General features: G+C 39.3%; 1 protein-coding gene across 1 annotated transcript in view; it reads right to left on the minus strand.

The window, feature by feature from the left end:
* LOC128743277 (uncharacterized) overlaps positions 1-9,435 on the minus strand; it is a 74,627-nt gene extending 65,192 nt beyond the window's left edge. Inside the window, exon 1 of the mRNA XM_053839822.1 lies at positions 8,712-9,435. Coding sequence (XP_053695797.1) covers positions 8,712-9,435 — 724 coding nt within the window. The remainder of the gene's footprint in view (positions 1-8,711) is intronic.
* Positions 9,436-13,914: the final 4,479 nt, after the last annotated feature.

Consider the following 13,914-nt stretch of genomic DNA (forward strand, 5'->3'; position numbering starts at 1 on the left):
TTATTGAGATTTGAGGAACCAACGCTACTCTGGAAAGTTGAAAAAAAAATCCATTTAAAAAAAGACAGCCTTTGTGAAATTTTTTCGAATTTTCAATTATCGCTAGGAAACAATTTAAGTATTCACCTTATGTTTCGACATCTTCATTCAAATCCGTTCTCCGATACTCCGTTGGTTTCCACAAAATAAGGGATTTCTAGTGAGTATTCCCACGCTCAGTGGCCAACAGTATAATAATCACCATTTTTGCATCCAATAATTACAAAATACATATTCAAACACAAAACGCAACACTTAACTTCAATTCCAACATCTGAAAAAATTACGAAATTCCATTATTCGACGACTTTACAGAGTAGAGTCCTTAAGTGCTTTTTAAACCAATCAATATATTTCGCAACTACTAAGAAATAAACAATTTCTATGTTCAGCATAGTTGCTTATTTTACTATGTTCTACAACTTTTGTTAAGACACTTTATGTTTTGGATGCACTAAAAAAATGAAGAATTTGGGTCACCCTAATAGGTGGATTCTCGGTCACCCTAATAATGTAAAAAGATGCGCTTAATGAACTTCTCTAAAGACACACCCCTTGAAAAATCTTGATTTTTACGCTCGTGTTTTTAAGGTTTAGCCCCGCTGTGCATTCTCTTTGATTCATATCAGTAAAGTTTTCTTAAGCAATATCATCCAATTTTTATCAAATAACTTTTGACCGGCAAGACCATTTCTCGTTAAATTTGGCAGATATGTCCAGAGCGTTAAGACCTCTCGTTTGATAATAAATAATAGAAATCTGATTCATCTGGTTAAAATCGTTATGCATTATTGTAAATTTTATTGTGTTACATACGATTACTCATTACCTCCAAATTAAACGCCCAATCTAAAAATAAATCAATAGTGACCTATGAGGCTATATTACCATTCAAACAGGATTAATAGTGCATAAATCGGTTCGGCCATCACGGAGAAACGTTCGACTAATTGACACCTGGTAAAAACACATTTTTAAACATAACTTTTGAACTGAATTTTTGTTTTCGACAAAACGCCCCTAAAAATGGTGCAGTAGCAAGATCTTTCATTTGATACTAAAATTGTTGAAATCGGTTGAGCTGTTCCGGAGACAAACGTGTCACGTAATTTTCATATTTTACTTATTACTTTTAAACGAAACGTCGGACCGCAAAACAATTAAATAGTGATCTACAAGGCAGTAACACCTTTCAAACAAACTTAACGGCGATCAAATCGGTTCAGCCATCTCCGATAAACAGACGACTAAAGTCGAGCGTCACACACACACACACACACACACACACACACACACACACACACACACACACACACACACACACACACACACACACACACACACACACACACACACACACACACGCGCGCGCGCACGCATACAGACATTGCACTATGGGGGATTTCCATACAAGCAGGCGGCCAAAAATATTTTCGAATTCTTTTTAGGGTTTTTTATGTTTTCCTAGTTTGTATGATTAAAATATGTTCTTAGAGTACATTTGCAAACATTTGACATATTTTGAAAAGGGTTTAACTTTTTACCTTTGTCATATGCGAAAAACTAATATATGATTTTGTAAAATCGCCGTTTTATGATCAATTTTCAACCGATTTTCGATCTTTTTTTGCATTAAGACTGCAAATCCTGTCTTCAAATGTATACATGTTTTTTATATTGGACAAGATGGCGGTCATAAAATGTTAAAAGTCCCTTATTCCTTAAAATTTCAAAATCGGCCTTTCGGCTCAATTATTTTTTTCCCAGTGGCCAAACTCAAAAAAATTTGGTTTTATGTTGAAACTCATCAAAAAATCATAAAAGGAACCCAGAACAGAAGAAAAATTGCCGCACGGTAGAAGACCTGACTTTTTAGCAAAGCCCAAAGGGCCGAGTGTCATTCACTGTTTAACTCAGGTCGATGAGATCTACAAATGTCTGATTGTATGTATGTATGTATATATGAATTTATGTATACACGTATGAGTTTCTATATATGCGTTTGAGTAATCAATTGTCTACCAACGTTTTCTCGGAGATGGCGCAAACAAATGTCACACAATATGTTTCATTTGCAAAATACTTTCGTCCCATATAAACTTTGTAAGATTTACCGAAATTGGTCCATAAGTTCAACAGATCTAGAAGATAGATCTTAAAATAGGCCATAGGTCTAAGAATTCAGCCCACTCAATTGGATTGGAATTTTAAATTTTCGAAGACGTTTCTTCGATTAACTTAGCAGCAGGGGCGCATGTTTTCTTCATAGTTCAAATAATGTCGTAAGTAGGAAATCTCGATGGTGACTCCCTCTGAATTATTTCATATTGAAATTTGCTTAACCCAGTTTCTAAATATGATTACACTAAATGCTTCTGTTGTCATCATTTCACGTTGATCACGTTATCTGAGCGCGCGCGTTTGTGTGTGTGTGTGTGTGTGTGTGTGTGTGTGTGTGTGTGTGTGTGTGTGTGTGTGTGTGTGTGTGTGTGTGTGTGTGTGTGTGTGATTCGCTGGAAATATATTTAGTCTTGAAATCTCCCATAGTGACTAGAAATTTTCAAAATACTGTATTTCGCAGAGTGGCGCATGGTGGCACGTAATTCTTTCATAATTTGGTAGTATATACTTGAGACTGAACACAGAATGTGGAATTGACCTGGAGATATCTGGAGAAAAAAAGTTCTCGTCTAACAAAGCAGAAAATTCTCTTATTTTTCCATGTTTTTCTTCTTCTCATTCTTTTTATGATTAATATTTTTACTCTAGCTGTCTAAACCATTTGTTTTTCGGAAAGCTCAATTTATTGCCTTTCTAATGATGTATAATACATAAGATTTAACTTTGAAAATAGTGTTCAAAAATTGATTTGAAACCAAACGTGTTTTAATGGCAAAAAGCATATATGTCATATCGTTTTTCAACTTTGACAGCCTCTATCTCAGAAACAACATCGTATAGAGACAGCCACGTAGCCAGAGGTGGGGGCCAGGAGTCCTATCTTGGCTCCTAATACATTATATGCATATCTTATTGGTTATAACTATAATATATTATAATACATTTAATGTATTGTGGTTCTAAACGAAAAAATATGCACATAAAACAGTTAAAATCAAAATTGGGCCCCCGGGCCCCCCCTTCTGGCTACGTGGCTGTATAGAGACTTGCTATTTTGGATTTTTCTTAATTGAAGTGTTTACTATCAATAGAAAATTTCATTAAAAGGATTAGTGAAAGTCAGTTTTCTGATTTTTGTCCGCCTGATATCTCATAGTGCATTGCTCAGTTTGTCGAGCCCTATCAATTGGGGCCTCGGATCAACTTCGTGGTTTTCGACCAATTTCTAAACCTTTATTACCTTTGTTATACTATAACAAAGGCCCAGTCACATATACCAATCGATAAGGTTCGAGGAATTGAGCAATATCTGTGTGTGTGTGTTTTTTTTTACAAGGTTTCGGAAAACTAATGTTCTTATCCGGAGCCCACCCGGACGTTGTGTGGGACTCTCACCCACCAAAACCTCATCCTTGCCCTCTGCCTACACCCCCCCGGTACCACAATGAAGTATTACATCAGGGGGAGGCTGTGCTCTTGCACTTTTCCAATTATCACGCTTTCTAGCGTTTCTCCTTCAGGCATATCAAGGGGATGCCGTGCTCATGCACTTTGCAGTTATCAACGCAGGCTAACGTTGCTGGTCATTTGCGCAGCTAGCTCGCAGTACCCAACGAGACGTGTACCGATTAGAAGATGCCGACAGTCATAACGTGCACCCCGTCACAGCCACCCTCGCGGGATTTCTTGACCTGACGAGACGTGTACCGATTAGAAAGTGCCCTCCAACATGACGCGCACTCCGTTACAGCCACCCTCGCAGGGTTTCTTTGCTATGCCTATTTCAACAAGCACCGATCTGAGTATTGGGACTATTTCGGGATAAATCCCACCCCCACACATATGAATCCAGTCTAGGGTTTTACCGCGCCCCGTGTGTGTGTGTGTATGTGACGCTTGACTTTAGTCGTCTGTTTCTCGGAGATGGCTGAACCGATTCTTTTGCCATTACGCTTATTTGAAAGGTGTTATCACCTTGTAGATCACTATTGAATAATTTTACGGTCCGACATTTTGTTTGAAAGTTATAAGTCAAAATGTAAAAATTACCTGACATGATTTTCTCCGGAACCGCTTAACCGATTTCAACAATTTTAGTATCAAATGAAGGCACTTGCTACTGCAATTTTTTGGGAAAATTTTATCGAAAACAATCAAGCGGTTCAAAAGTTATGTTTAAAAATGTGCTTTTTCAAGGTGTCAATTAGTCGAACGTTTCTCAGAAATGGCCTAGCCGATTTATGCACTATTAGTCTCATTTGGTAGGTAATATAGCCCCATAGATCCCCATTGATTTGTTTTTTGATTGAATGTTTAATTTGAAAGTTATGCGCAGTCGTGTGCAGCATAATAAAATTTACAATTATTTATAACGATTTCAACCAGATAGTTAATCAGATTTCAATTATCTTAGTATCAAACGAGAGGCCTTAACGCTGTGAATATATCTGCTAAATGTTTTTAGAATTGGTCTTACTTATTTGAAAAACATTGATGAAATTATTTAAGAAAACCAATGAACCGAATAGAAAAAAACGCGATCATGTGCTCTAGTTGGCTTCGAGGTATGACGCTGGCCTAATAAGCCAGTTGTCGTATGTTCGAATCTCAGCTGGGAGAGGCCGTTGGAGTCAATAGGATCTTAGCAACTGGCCCTGCAATTGTTCTGTACTCTAATAGCTGGCTGCGAAGTCTGTCGTATAAAAATAGAAGGTCAAGTTTCGATAACGGAATGTAGCACCTAGGCTTTGCTTTGCTACTACCCATAAACGCATAACAGTCCCATGTGATTTTTCACCACTTTTGAAGTAAGCCTGGGAATCATCTTTAAAATGTTTATTCTTTCAATATTTTAAACAGTAATGTTATGTTTGTTCCCAAAATTTTGAAAAAATATCAAACTATGTCAGTCACAAGTTCAAATAAACGCATAACAGTCTCAGTAGTGAAAATATAACAAAAAACATCTGCTTTTATCAAATGCCTGGGCCGATTTGACTGAATAACTACCAAACGCAAAGTTTTGTAGCCTAGAACCCAAGTAACAATTTGGATTTTATTACACTCTTATGATGGAGTTCAAAACCAAAATTGGTCATGAAGACCGCCATAAAAGTACAATAAAACTCACATTGTTGCTTGGGAAGAATTCTATTGAACAGAATTCGGATCGGATATACGGTTCCAAAGATATGTCCGGAACAAATTCCGGAATACATGAAACTTCAACATAGAAGCATCTTGAATCATAACAATCCCGTCATGCGACACCTCCAAGCACTCGAAACTGCAAAACTAGACCATATCATCGGACACATCTGAACACGTCCGGGAATGATCCGGATCGTGGATCAGTTTCTGAATTGAACTAAAATACAGCATGTGACAGCTTTAAGTACTTAAAATTGAAAAAGTAGTTCATTTGTCATCATCCAGGATTTTAACCAGGTCAGTATCCAGGATTACATTGGCCACAGCCGGACACGGTCTAGGAACGTTCCGAATACATCCAGGAAAACGGCCAGTTTCTAACTTAAACCAAACCCCAGAATGCGACCCCGCTATCAACTCAAAATAACAAATTACAAATAAAATGAAGACATTTTTTGATTCCTTTGAAATATTATACAAATTTATCAGTATATTACATAGACATGCATATGTATTGATGATATCTACCATAGTGTTATAAAAGTTGATTTATGTTCCGAAGGCGTGTCGAATTCTAACTTAAATGACAAATGAGATGGTATAACAAAGGTTCCTTTCGCCAATAGATGGATTAAATCGGGTTTTAAATCTAAATTTACCTACAAGTTTTTAGAAAAAGTCCCAATTTTTTCCATCGTTCCCGAGTTAGACGGAAAGACAACTAATCAATTAATGAATCTGCTTTCTTCTAACTAAAAAAAAATATCGTTTGTAAATATTTTTAATGTTTATTCAGAAATCGTGAAATCTGACATAAATTCATAAATTTTTTGCAGAGCGATTCAAAAGTAATCATGCGCCTCCATTGAATTGCTGAGAAATCGAAGGTGACGCTTGGTTGTTTACCAAGCGGTTAAAAATTCCCATACTTTGTGTGTGCTTCACTGCGAAGTCAGTCCATGGATTTGCCCATGTCCATAGAAAACAAAAATATTTCAACGTTTAATTTATAATTGTTTTGACACCTCTTAACTTTTAATTATCATCAAAAAATTATACAAAACGTGCCACCAAGTTCTGGCCGTTTTTAGGTAAGTGTAGCATTATTGTAGAAAAATGGTTACAATTGCTTCATTCGAAATATTATCCATCGCTAGCTACAATTTTTTCCGTCTTTCTGGCAGAAGTCCAATACCGTTACGGTAAAAGCCTTCGTCTTCTAAGATTTTCCACGACGATCTAAGATGATGTATTGATGTATTCTTGTCAGTGGAACTGGTGAGGCCCTATTCTCACAGTCACCCGACCTAAACTTTTTAGGTGAGAGCATAATTTGCAATTCTGAGTGTCACCTAGGTGACTCCGCCTCCTCACCTGGGTGACTGTACAATTCAAATAGAGCCCGTAAGGTAAGGTGAGGATGACTGTAAGAATACGGCCCGTGAGTGAAGTGAGGTGAGCGAGGTGACTGTGAGAATAATTAGGTCCCTTGATCAGCCATACTATAGACCATCGAAGGGAACGAGCAACAATCGGGCAACGTATTTTCTGAGGAAAATGGCATTTGGGGTAGATTTGATAAAGTGATTTGATAACGTGGCGTGGCCAAGCGTTGTCATGTAGCAAAATAGTCGTTTGTATAGTGTGTTGATCGCAGTGGCACCAGAGTTTCAGAAATTGGTTGAGAGTAAACTTTGTTTAGAATAGCGTTTCTCAAATATAGAAAAAACTAGGTTGAAGCAAAATAGTATAGGAAATTTCGCCAGGAGAACCACTGGTCTAGGATGTAATAAGGCATCGTAACGCAACATTTGGCCAGGCTTTCTAGTGCTAAATGAGTGTAGATATTTTGGAACATGACGATCGATTATGTAGTTCAGAAAACTAGAGAATTCTTTAGCGACGGACTATAAAAAGCGTGTTTGATTGATCACAATTGATGTTATCCGAGATACTTTGGTATTTGTTGACTAATAAATAGCAGTAAGTAGCAGATTTGAACAATGTAAAACATTCTTAAAATGGAGGGAAGATGCCATCAGTATAAATTCAGAAAGCGTCCATTTTCAGTGTCAATATTGCTGTCTTATTGAAGGATTGTAGTGCTATAATAGTCTAGCAATTCGTTAATAATTTAAGATAAAGTAAACACAAATGTCTTGTACGGATTGTCGACGCACCACCTACATTTTGGTAGTAAATCTAAATACTCAGTTGCTGGTTGGATGACGAAAAGCTGGAAACGAAATACGTTCCGGTGTATAACAGTTGAACCGGCAACTTTAAACTTGCCCAATTAAGCATTTTGGAGGTCCGCCCGAAGCACCCGCACTAAAATACACATGTGAAATTTGCTTGTAGACAAAAGACAGCATTTTGGTTCTATTTCAAATTGTATCAAACTTGTTATGAACTTCCTAAAATAATTTCAGGCAACTTTTCGACTCTAAGCAAAATTGTCATAAGCGTAAAGGACCGTGGAGGCTCTGCAGTAAAAACCTGATAAAGTAAATTTATCAGAATTTCAAATACAAGAAGTTTAATAATTAATTTCGATTTTTTAAATCCTTTTCGTGAACTAAACCATAAATATTTTCCAACATTTTCAATAAATTGAGATAAAATTCAACCAATCAACAAAATATTTTAGACTTGTTTTAGCTGTATTGAACTACGAAATAGAAATGTTCAATACATTTCACACATTGCTTTACATTATCAAAAATATTCAAATATTTGCAATCAGCATAAAATCAATCGCACTAGCTTCTAACAGCGAATATTAGAGCAAGTATCGAAACGCAACATCGACACTATTCGCAGAGCAACGAATGGAAACAGACGAACAGCGGGCGGAAGTTAGATACCACCCAGTACCCGGTTTTACCATCGTCATCTCGTCATCTGTGCTGTGCAGCAGCTCGCCCGTTTCGGTTTCACAGCAGCAAGCGAGCGACCGAGAACGCCGGGCCGCGTGCTGCTTCCGTGCCCGTCGCAAAAAGTTTTCAACTCAAGATCTACAAACGAACGCAACGGTGCGTACCTACACCTACACCGACACATGCTCTACGGCTGAATAGGAAGACCACGCGCGCCACACGCAAGGATTCAACGAACGCCGGGGCGACGCAGCGCGCGGCGCGAGTCCTTGCTCTGCTTTTGCGGACTATATTGGGGATCCGGGAATCGCTCGCGCGTGTTCCGTTCCCATAGTTTGGTTGGATGTAATTTTAAAAAGCGGAGGTTGTTTAACACGCGGCGATTCGAAAGCGCTGGTACTACTTTCAATCGAAGGTGAAAAGTTTACAATGTTAGGATAAATTCTTAGGCAAAATTATAATTGATTTAGTGTGTCATAAATATTTCAACTAATTGTCAAAGATTAATGTGTGTTGACTTACCGATGCAGAATTCAACGTGATGCAGGGGTAACTCTTTGAAGTGGTTCCGAATGAAAAAGATGTTCTCCAGAATGTAGGACAGCCGCAGCAGAAAGACGCTATCCACATCCATGAGATTATGGTTACAGTAGGTAGAAGATAATTGTTGGACATTTTCCACAATTTCTCGAATGCGGTGCGTGTTTTGAGCTCGCTCTTTGCCCTGTTTTCCACGACCTCCAGCAGCCGAGTTAATTAGCCAATAGTCATGGTTGATTAGGATCTCGTTCAGATAGGCTTCCATGTGTTCCTTCAGCGGGACGTTTTTGAGTTTGAGCTCCGCATACGCTCTGGCGATGATTTGGATTTCATCTTCATACTTGAGCCTCTTTATCGATATGAGGAACTCAAACAACTGAAGGTTTCCCCGGCGAATCAGCAGGTAATATGCAAGATGATTATCGATGCGGTCAGTTTCCCGCAGGATCATGTGCTTCGCCAGCTCATCCTGCTTCTTCTCCAGTGCCAACTCGGAGGCAGTTTGATATTTTTTGTTCAATGCATTGCAATCGGCTCCACGGTTGATTAGCAAATCAATCAGCTCAAACCGATTTGCCTTGGCAAAAATCGACCTGTGCAGGGCGGTATTGAAGAACTTTTCCTCGCGAATGTTCACATCGGCACCGCTGTCCAGCAGCGTCTCCAATTTTTCTAAGTCACCATTCTGGACAGCGTCAAACAGCATGGCGCTCGGGATCGGCCGACGGGGTTAGTCACTATAATGCTGCATTCTTTGGAAATTGTTTCGATGGGGACTATTTAAAGTTGAATATTACACTACCGTTCATGTCGTATTAGGTCTATTTATAAACTAGATTTGATGCAGAACAACATCACTATTTACACAAATGTTTAGTTTTTAGATAACTTTTCATGACTTTTGAAACACGTCCAGAGTTTAATTTTGAAACTTTTGTACATTACTTTGGTACTTTTCCATGAAGTTAAAACACTTTTCACCATAATACATGAAGAGGAAAGAAGGTGTCAGTAACAGAAAATATGATTCAATGAAATCCAATGTTGCTTGTTTAAATACACTTTAACTTAAAATTATTTTGAACCAACACTAAATGCACTTGGCATTGGAGCGTTAATAATCGATCACTTTCGAAAACTCTCCAAACGTCATAATGTCGAACATTTTTGCTTCTGATTACTAGATTGAATTTGAACTGCCCTACAGTACTTAGTAGTAGCCGTTGGTTTTGATTGCGGAGAAACGAAACGAAAAGTACCATTCGCGTACAAAATCACGAGACTGAATGAATGAAAGTAGTCAACGGTCGCGCTGCGGCTGGCTAGCTAGCTAGGGCCTGCTGCCTATCGCATCGCGGTAAAAACCATCGTGCTCTCTCGCTCACGGCAAATCGCCTGGCTGCTGCTGATGTACCAAGAGCGAACTGTTGGCACCATTGCACACCAGCGCAGCGTTTTCCTATGTGGCCGAGTAGTAAACAACCAACACAACCCACCGAAAGCACGTGCTAGTTGGAATTGAGAGTTTGCGAGTGGGCTAGCGAGCGAGCGACCGAGCGAGAGAGCGCAACTTTTCGCGATGTCAAGGAAAACAAACAAACGTCCGAGCTGGCGATAACAAAATAGGAAAAACATGTGTGGAAAATAAACATTACCAACACTAGTGGGCGCACGTGGTTGCATTGTTGCCCGAGTAGTTGTATTTTCTACATAAGGCGACGTAATTGCAAGATCTTCTGTTCTGCTGTTTTCCAGTGTGCGATTTATTAACTGTTGGATTTGGGCAGTGAGCGCGAAATTTTCCGATGAGAATTTTCCACTGGTTGTGGACACGCGTTTTGTAAATAATCCGCGAGATTGTATTATAAAGATCGACTGTATAGCCGAATGTGAAACATATTCTGGACTAGAAAAAAACAGTCTGTTTGGTTCTAAAGGGTGTCCCACATCAAATTGAACCAGGGAAGAAACGCTGTAGAAAATTACCTAATCGAGCGATCCTTTTCAAACTTTCAGACAACAAAATATAACCCATTAGTAGATCAACCCGTTTACAGTCCCGGTAGTCACGAAAAGTGCACTCCGTTTACCACATAAGCAGATCGCTTGCCAAATCGTGTATTTCTTCGCAAACTTTGAAAGTTTTTGCTTCCTAACTTCCTCCGGACCATCAAACTTGCGGTGGGCGGTGAAGTACAGTAGCCCCGGAAGCTGCCGGAAGCCCGCCTTGACGTAAGTCTCATCATTCATGATGAGAGAGTTGAGAATTTTCCAGGTGCTTGCGCAAAATAAACTCGCGACGTTGCTTTCGGGTGACGCCATTTTTTCCAATTTTCGAAAAACTGACCGCGATTAAAATAGAGTGTAAGCAATACACTCAATGCTACTTCTACTCAAATTTTCTACAGTGTTTTTCCGTAGTGTAATTTGATGTGGGACACCCTTTACTTTCTTTCCTGTCGACAAACACTCTTCGACTCGAATACGAATATTGAACATTGCTTTTCTGCTTAGAAGTCAACTCTGCATCTGTGCGGTCGGTTCGGTTTTCGGAAGAAAAATGGGGTGGTGTTTTAGACGGTTTAAGTTTTTGTTCTGTGCGCGTTGTGATTAATTTTCAATTAGTGGGAATAAGAAACTTTAAAAATAGTAATGTTCTTAATAAGATTTGAATGCGTAGAGAAAAACAATATTTAATAAAACGAATTATCGGCTCCGTACGAATTGGGAAGTTGGAAATAATCAAGCAGATTAGTTGTTAAAATAATCAAACAGATTAGTTTTTCGGCCAGTGGCAGCAGATATAGAATTAGCATGTGCCTTGAAGATAGTGACAAACAAGTTACATGTTTGGATGCAGACGAAATTACTGGAGGCAACTGTTACTGGAAGCGGTCCGAATTTACGCTTGTGCATACGGTAGTGACTTTTGCGGTTTATGAAGTTCTGCCCCGGAGGCACCCAAAACCTAGCTTTCGAATAGGACTTTAAACTGTTTCAAGTTTAATCGAAAATGCTGTTCAGTGGCGGGATTTAATGGAATGGACGAAGAAACAAATGCCGGTGAGGTCGTTTCATAACTTCACTCGTTTATCTATTTGACTTCCTGCATTCATATATTTTATTATTTCTAAATTTTATTCTTTTACTAAGTAATTAAAATGATGCCAGGTAGACGGAATTTTTCAATTTTCAGAGAGCGAAAAAAGGCGCTATAACCTTGGCCTATTGCAGCCAGACTATGGTTAATGCCATAAGTTCATCCCCGAGGGTCCGGAGTATCACCTAACCTTTATTAGCAAAGGTACTCCCAACGACTACAATTTGTAATCTGTAAATTAATCAATATCTTCAAGGGAAGCGTTTGGTACGGGAGGTCCACGCTTTCTTCCTTCCCCTTGATTTCAATGAGTTGAATGGAATTAAGTATCATTTTTAATTCCACTTAATTCTTTGGAATTCTCTCTGCGGTACATGCTGCGCAGTTGGCCTGGCCGTTGACAAGAAAAATGACCGATTTAAGCAATCGGCATTTTCCAGGATGCCTTCAAGTATTGGCTGCGTTAGTGTGAGATAAGATTAGAAGTCAACTCTGCATCTGTGCCTAATGGTAACTCGTGGTACTTTCAAAGGGGCGTAAGTAAGTCACTCATTGTCCCATCGAATAACTGTCAGTAGATAGGGAAAAATATTCACTGTCTGTAACATTAGAGGATGTCCATAGATTTTCAATAATGACGAATACGATGCCCAGTCGCCTAGGTTTATTCAACGCTTATTGTAGTTTTCATTACCCAATTATTTGGTAACCAAATTAAGTATGAGAAGCCTTATAAGTGAGTGATGAAACCCATAAACATAAATTATTCATGCTCGCCAGTTCGACTCGACTGAACAAAAGGATGAAACTGGGTTTCTCCACTGTCGATAGTCGCCTGCAGTCAGGTCGCTGTTATAAGCCTTTTGCTTTCATAAGGCCTCACCGTCTCTTTTGCACTGTCCCTGTGGATTCCAATTTAGAGCCTTCCAGCAGACTTTTCGCTTAGTCCTCTCCTTAAGATATGTTCGATCCATCTTCCAATACGCTGCCGAATTTCTGCTCCTGTCGGCTGCTGGTAATATCGAAGGTGAAGTTCCGAATTAGAGATCCAAAGGTGAGGGTGAGGTCGAGGGAGGGTTTGACTAATCATTGTCACGAAGAAGAATTTGGGCCATGTATCGACGAGCGTGGAACCAGTTGACCGCAGTCTAGAGAAGCATATTGCACCAAAAGGATGAAAGAAATCATGTAAAATTAAGGACTACGTTTCATGTGTTGGTACGAGGGAAACCTGCTCACTAGTGACCGATCTTGGTGAAGAATTCTACGATTTGGGAGGAGGAGAAACTATCAGAGAAATAGATAGAAAGGATGGACGATCGTCTTAGTTGCAGTAATTATCGCAGAATTACGCTGATCAACGCCGTCAACAAGGTGTTCTCCCGGATCTTGCTACGTTGTCTATTTCCAATGGCAAGAGATTTCGTAGGCATCGTCAAGAGGACACGAATTTCAGGGCAGCATACGATACAGTTAAACGTGAACGATACAAAGCGTCGTAATAGTCTAAATTGGATCGACCAGAACGCAGTCCAGCTTGGTGCTGCCAGAGTAGCGTCGATTTTCTCTGGCATCCGATTAAAGATCTTGCTTAGTACCTACTTTAAGAACGATATAGAGCAACATGATGCCACACCACACAGCCACCTTCAAATTAATTCCCTTTCCTGGGAACTGTTACCAAGATGCTCTAGAATGGAAATGTCGCGAGTTTCCAAATATTGTTGAAGAGCTGAGGCAATATTCAAGCAGACAATACTTCTACTTGTCAGCCTACAGCATCTCAGCTGGAATGCAGTTTATTCTTGGCGCTTGTTTGAATTTCCGGCTCTTGAATACTGCTTCAATTTCAGCCAATAATGGCGCCTGCTGCCAAGATTGTTTAACCCTCTCTAATTCGGCGTATTGACGGAAAGCTGAATTCATCTGAAGTCCACTCATGCTGGCTACTACGCACTTCGCTAAGTATTTCATTCTAATCATAATGAAATCTTTGTTGATGCTGGTCCATTCCTCTTCGACAGTTCCGCCAGATAAAAGCTCCGAGATTTGGAGCTCAAGTTGTTCGCCAATTTTGCAAATAGA

The sequence above is a fragment of the Sabethes cyaneus genome, chromosome 3, assembly GCF_943734655.1.
Source record: "Sabethes cyaneus chromosome 3, idSabCyanKW18_F2, whole genome shotgun sequence".
Lineage (NCBI taxonomy): Eukaryota > Metazoa > Arthropoda > Insecta > Diptera > Culicidae > Sabethes > Sabethes cyaneus.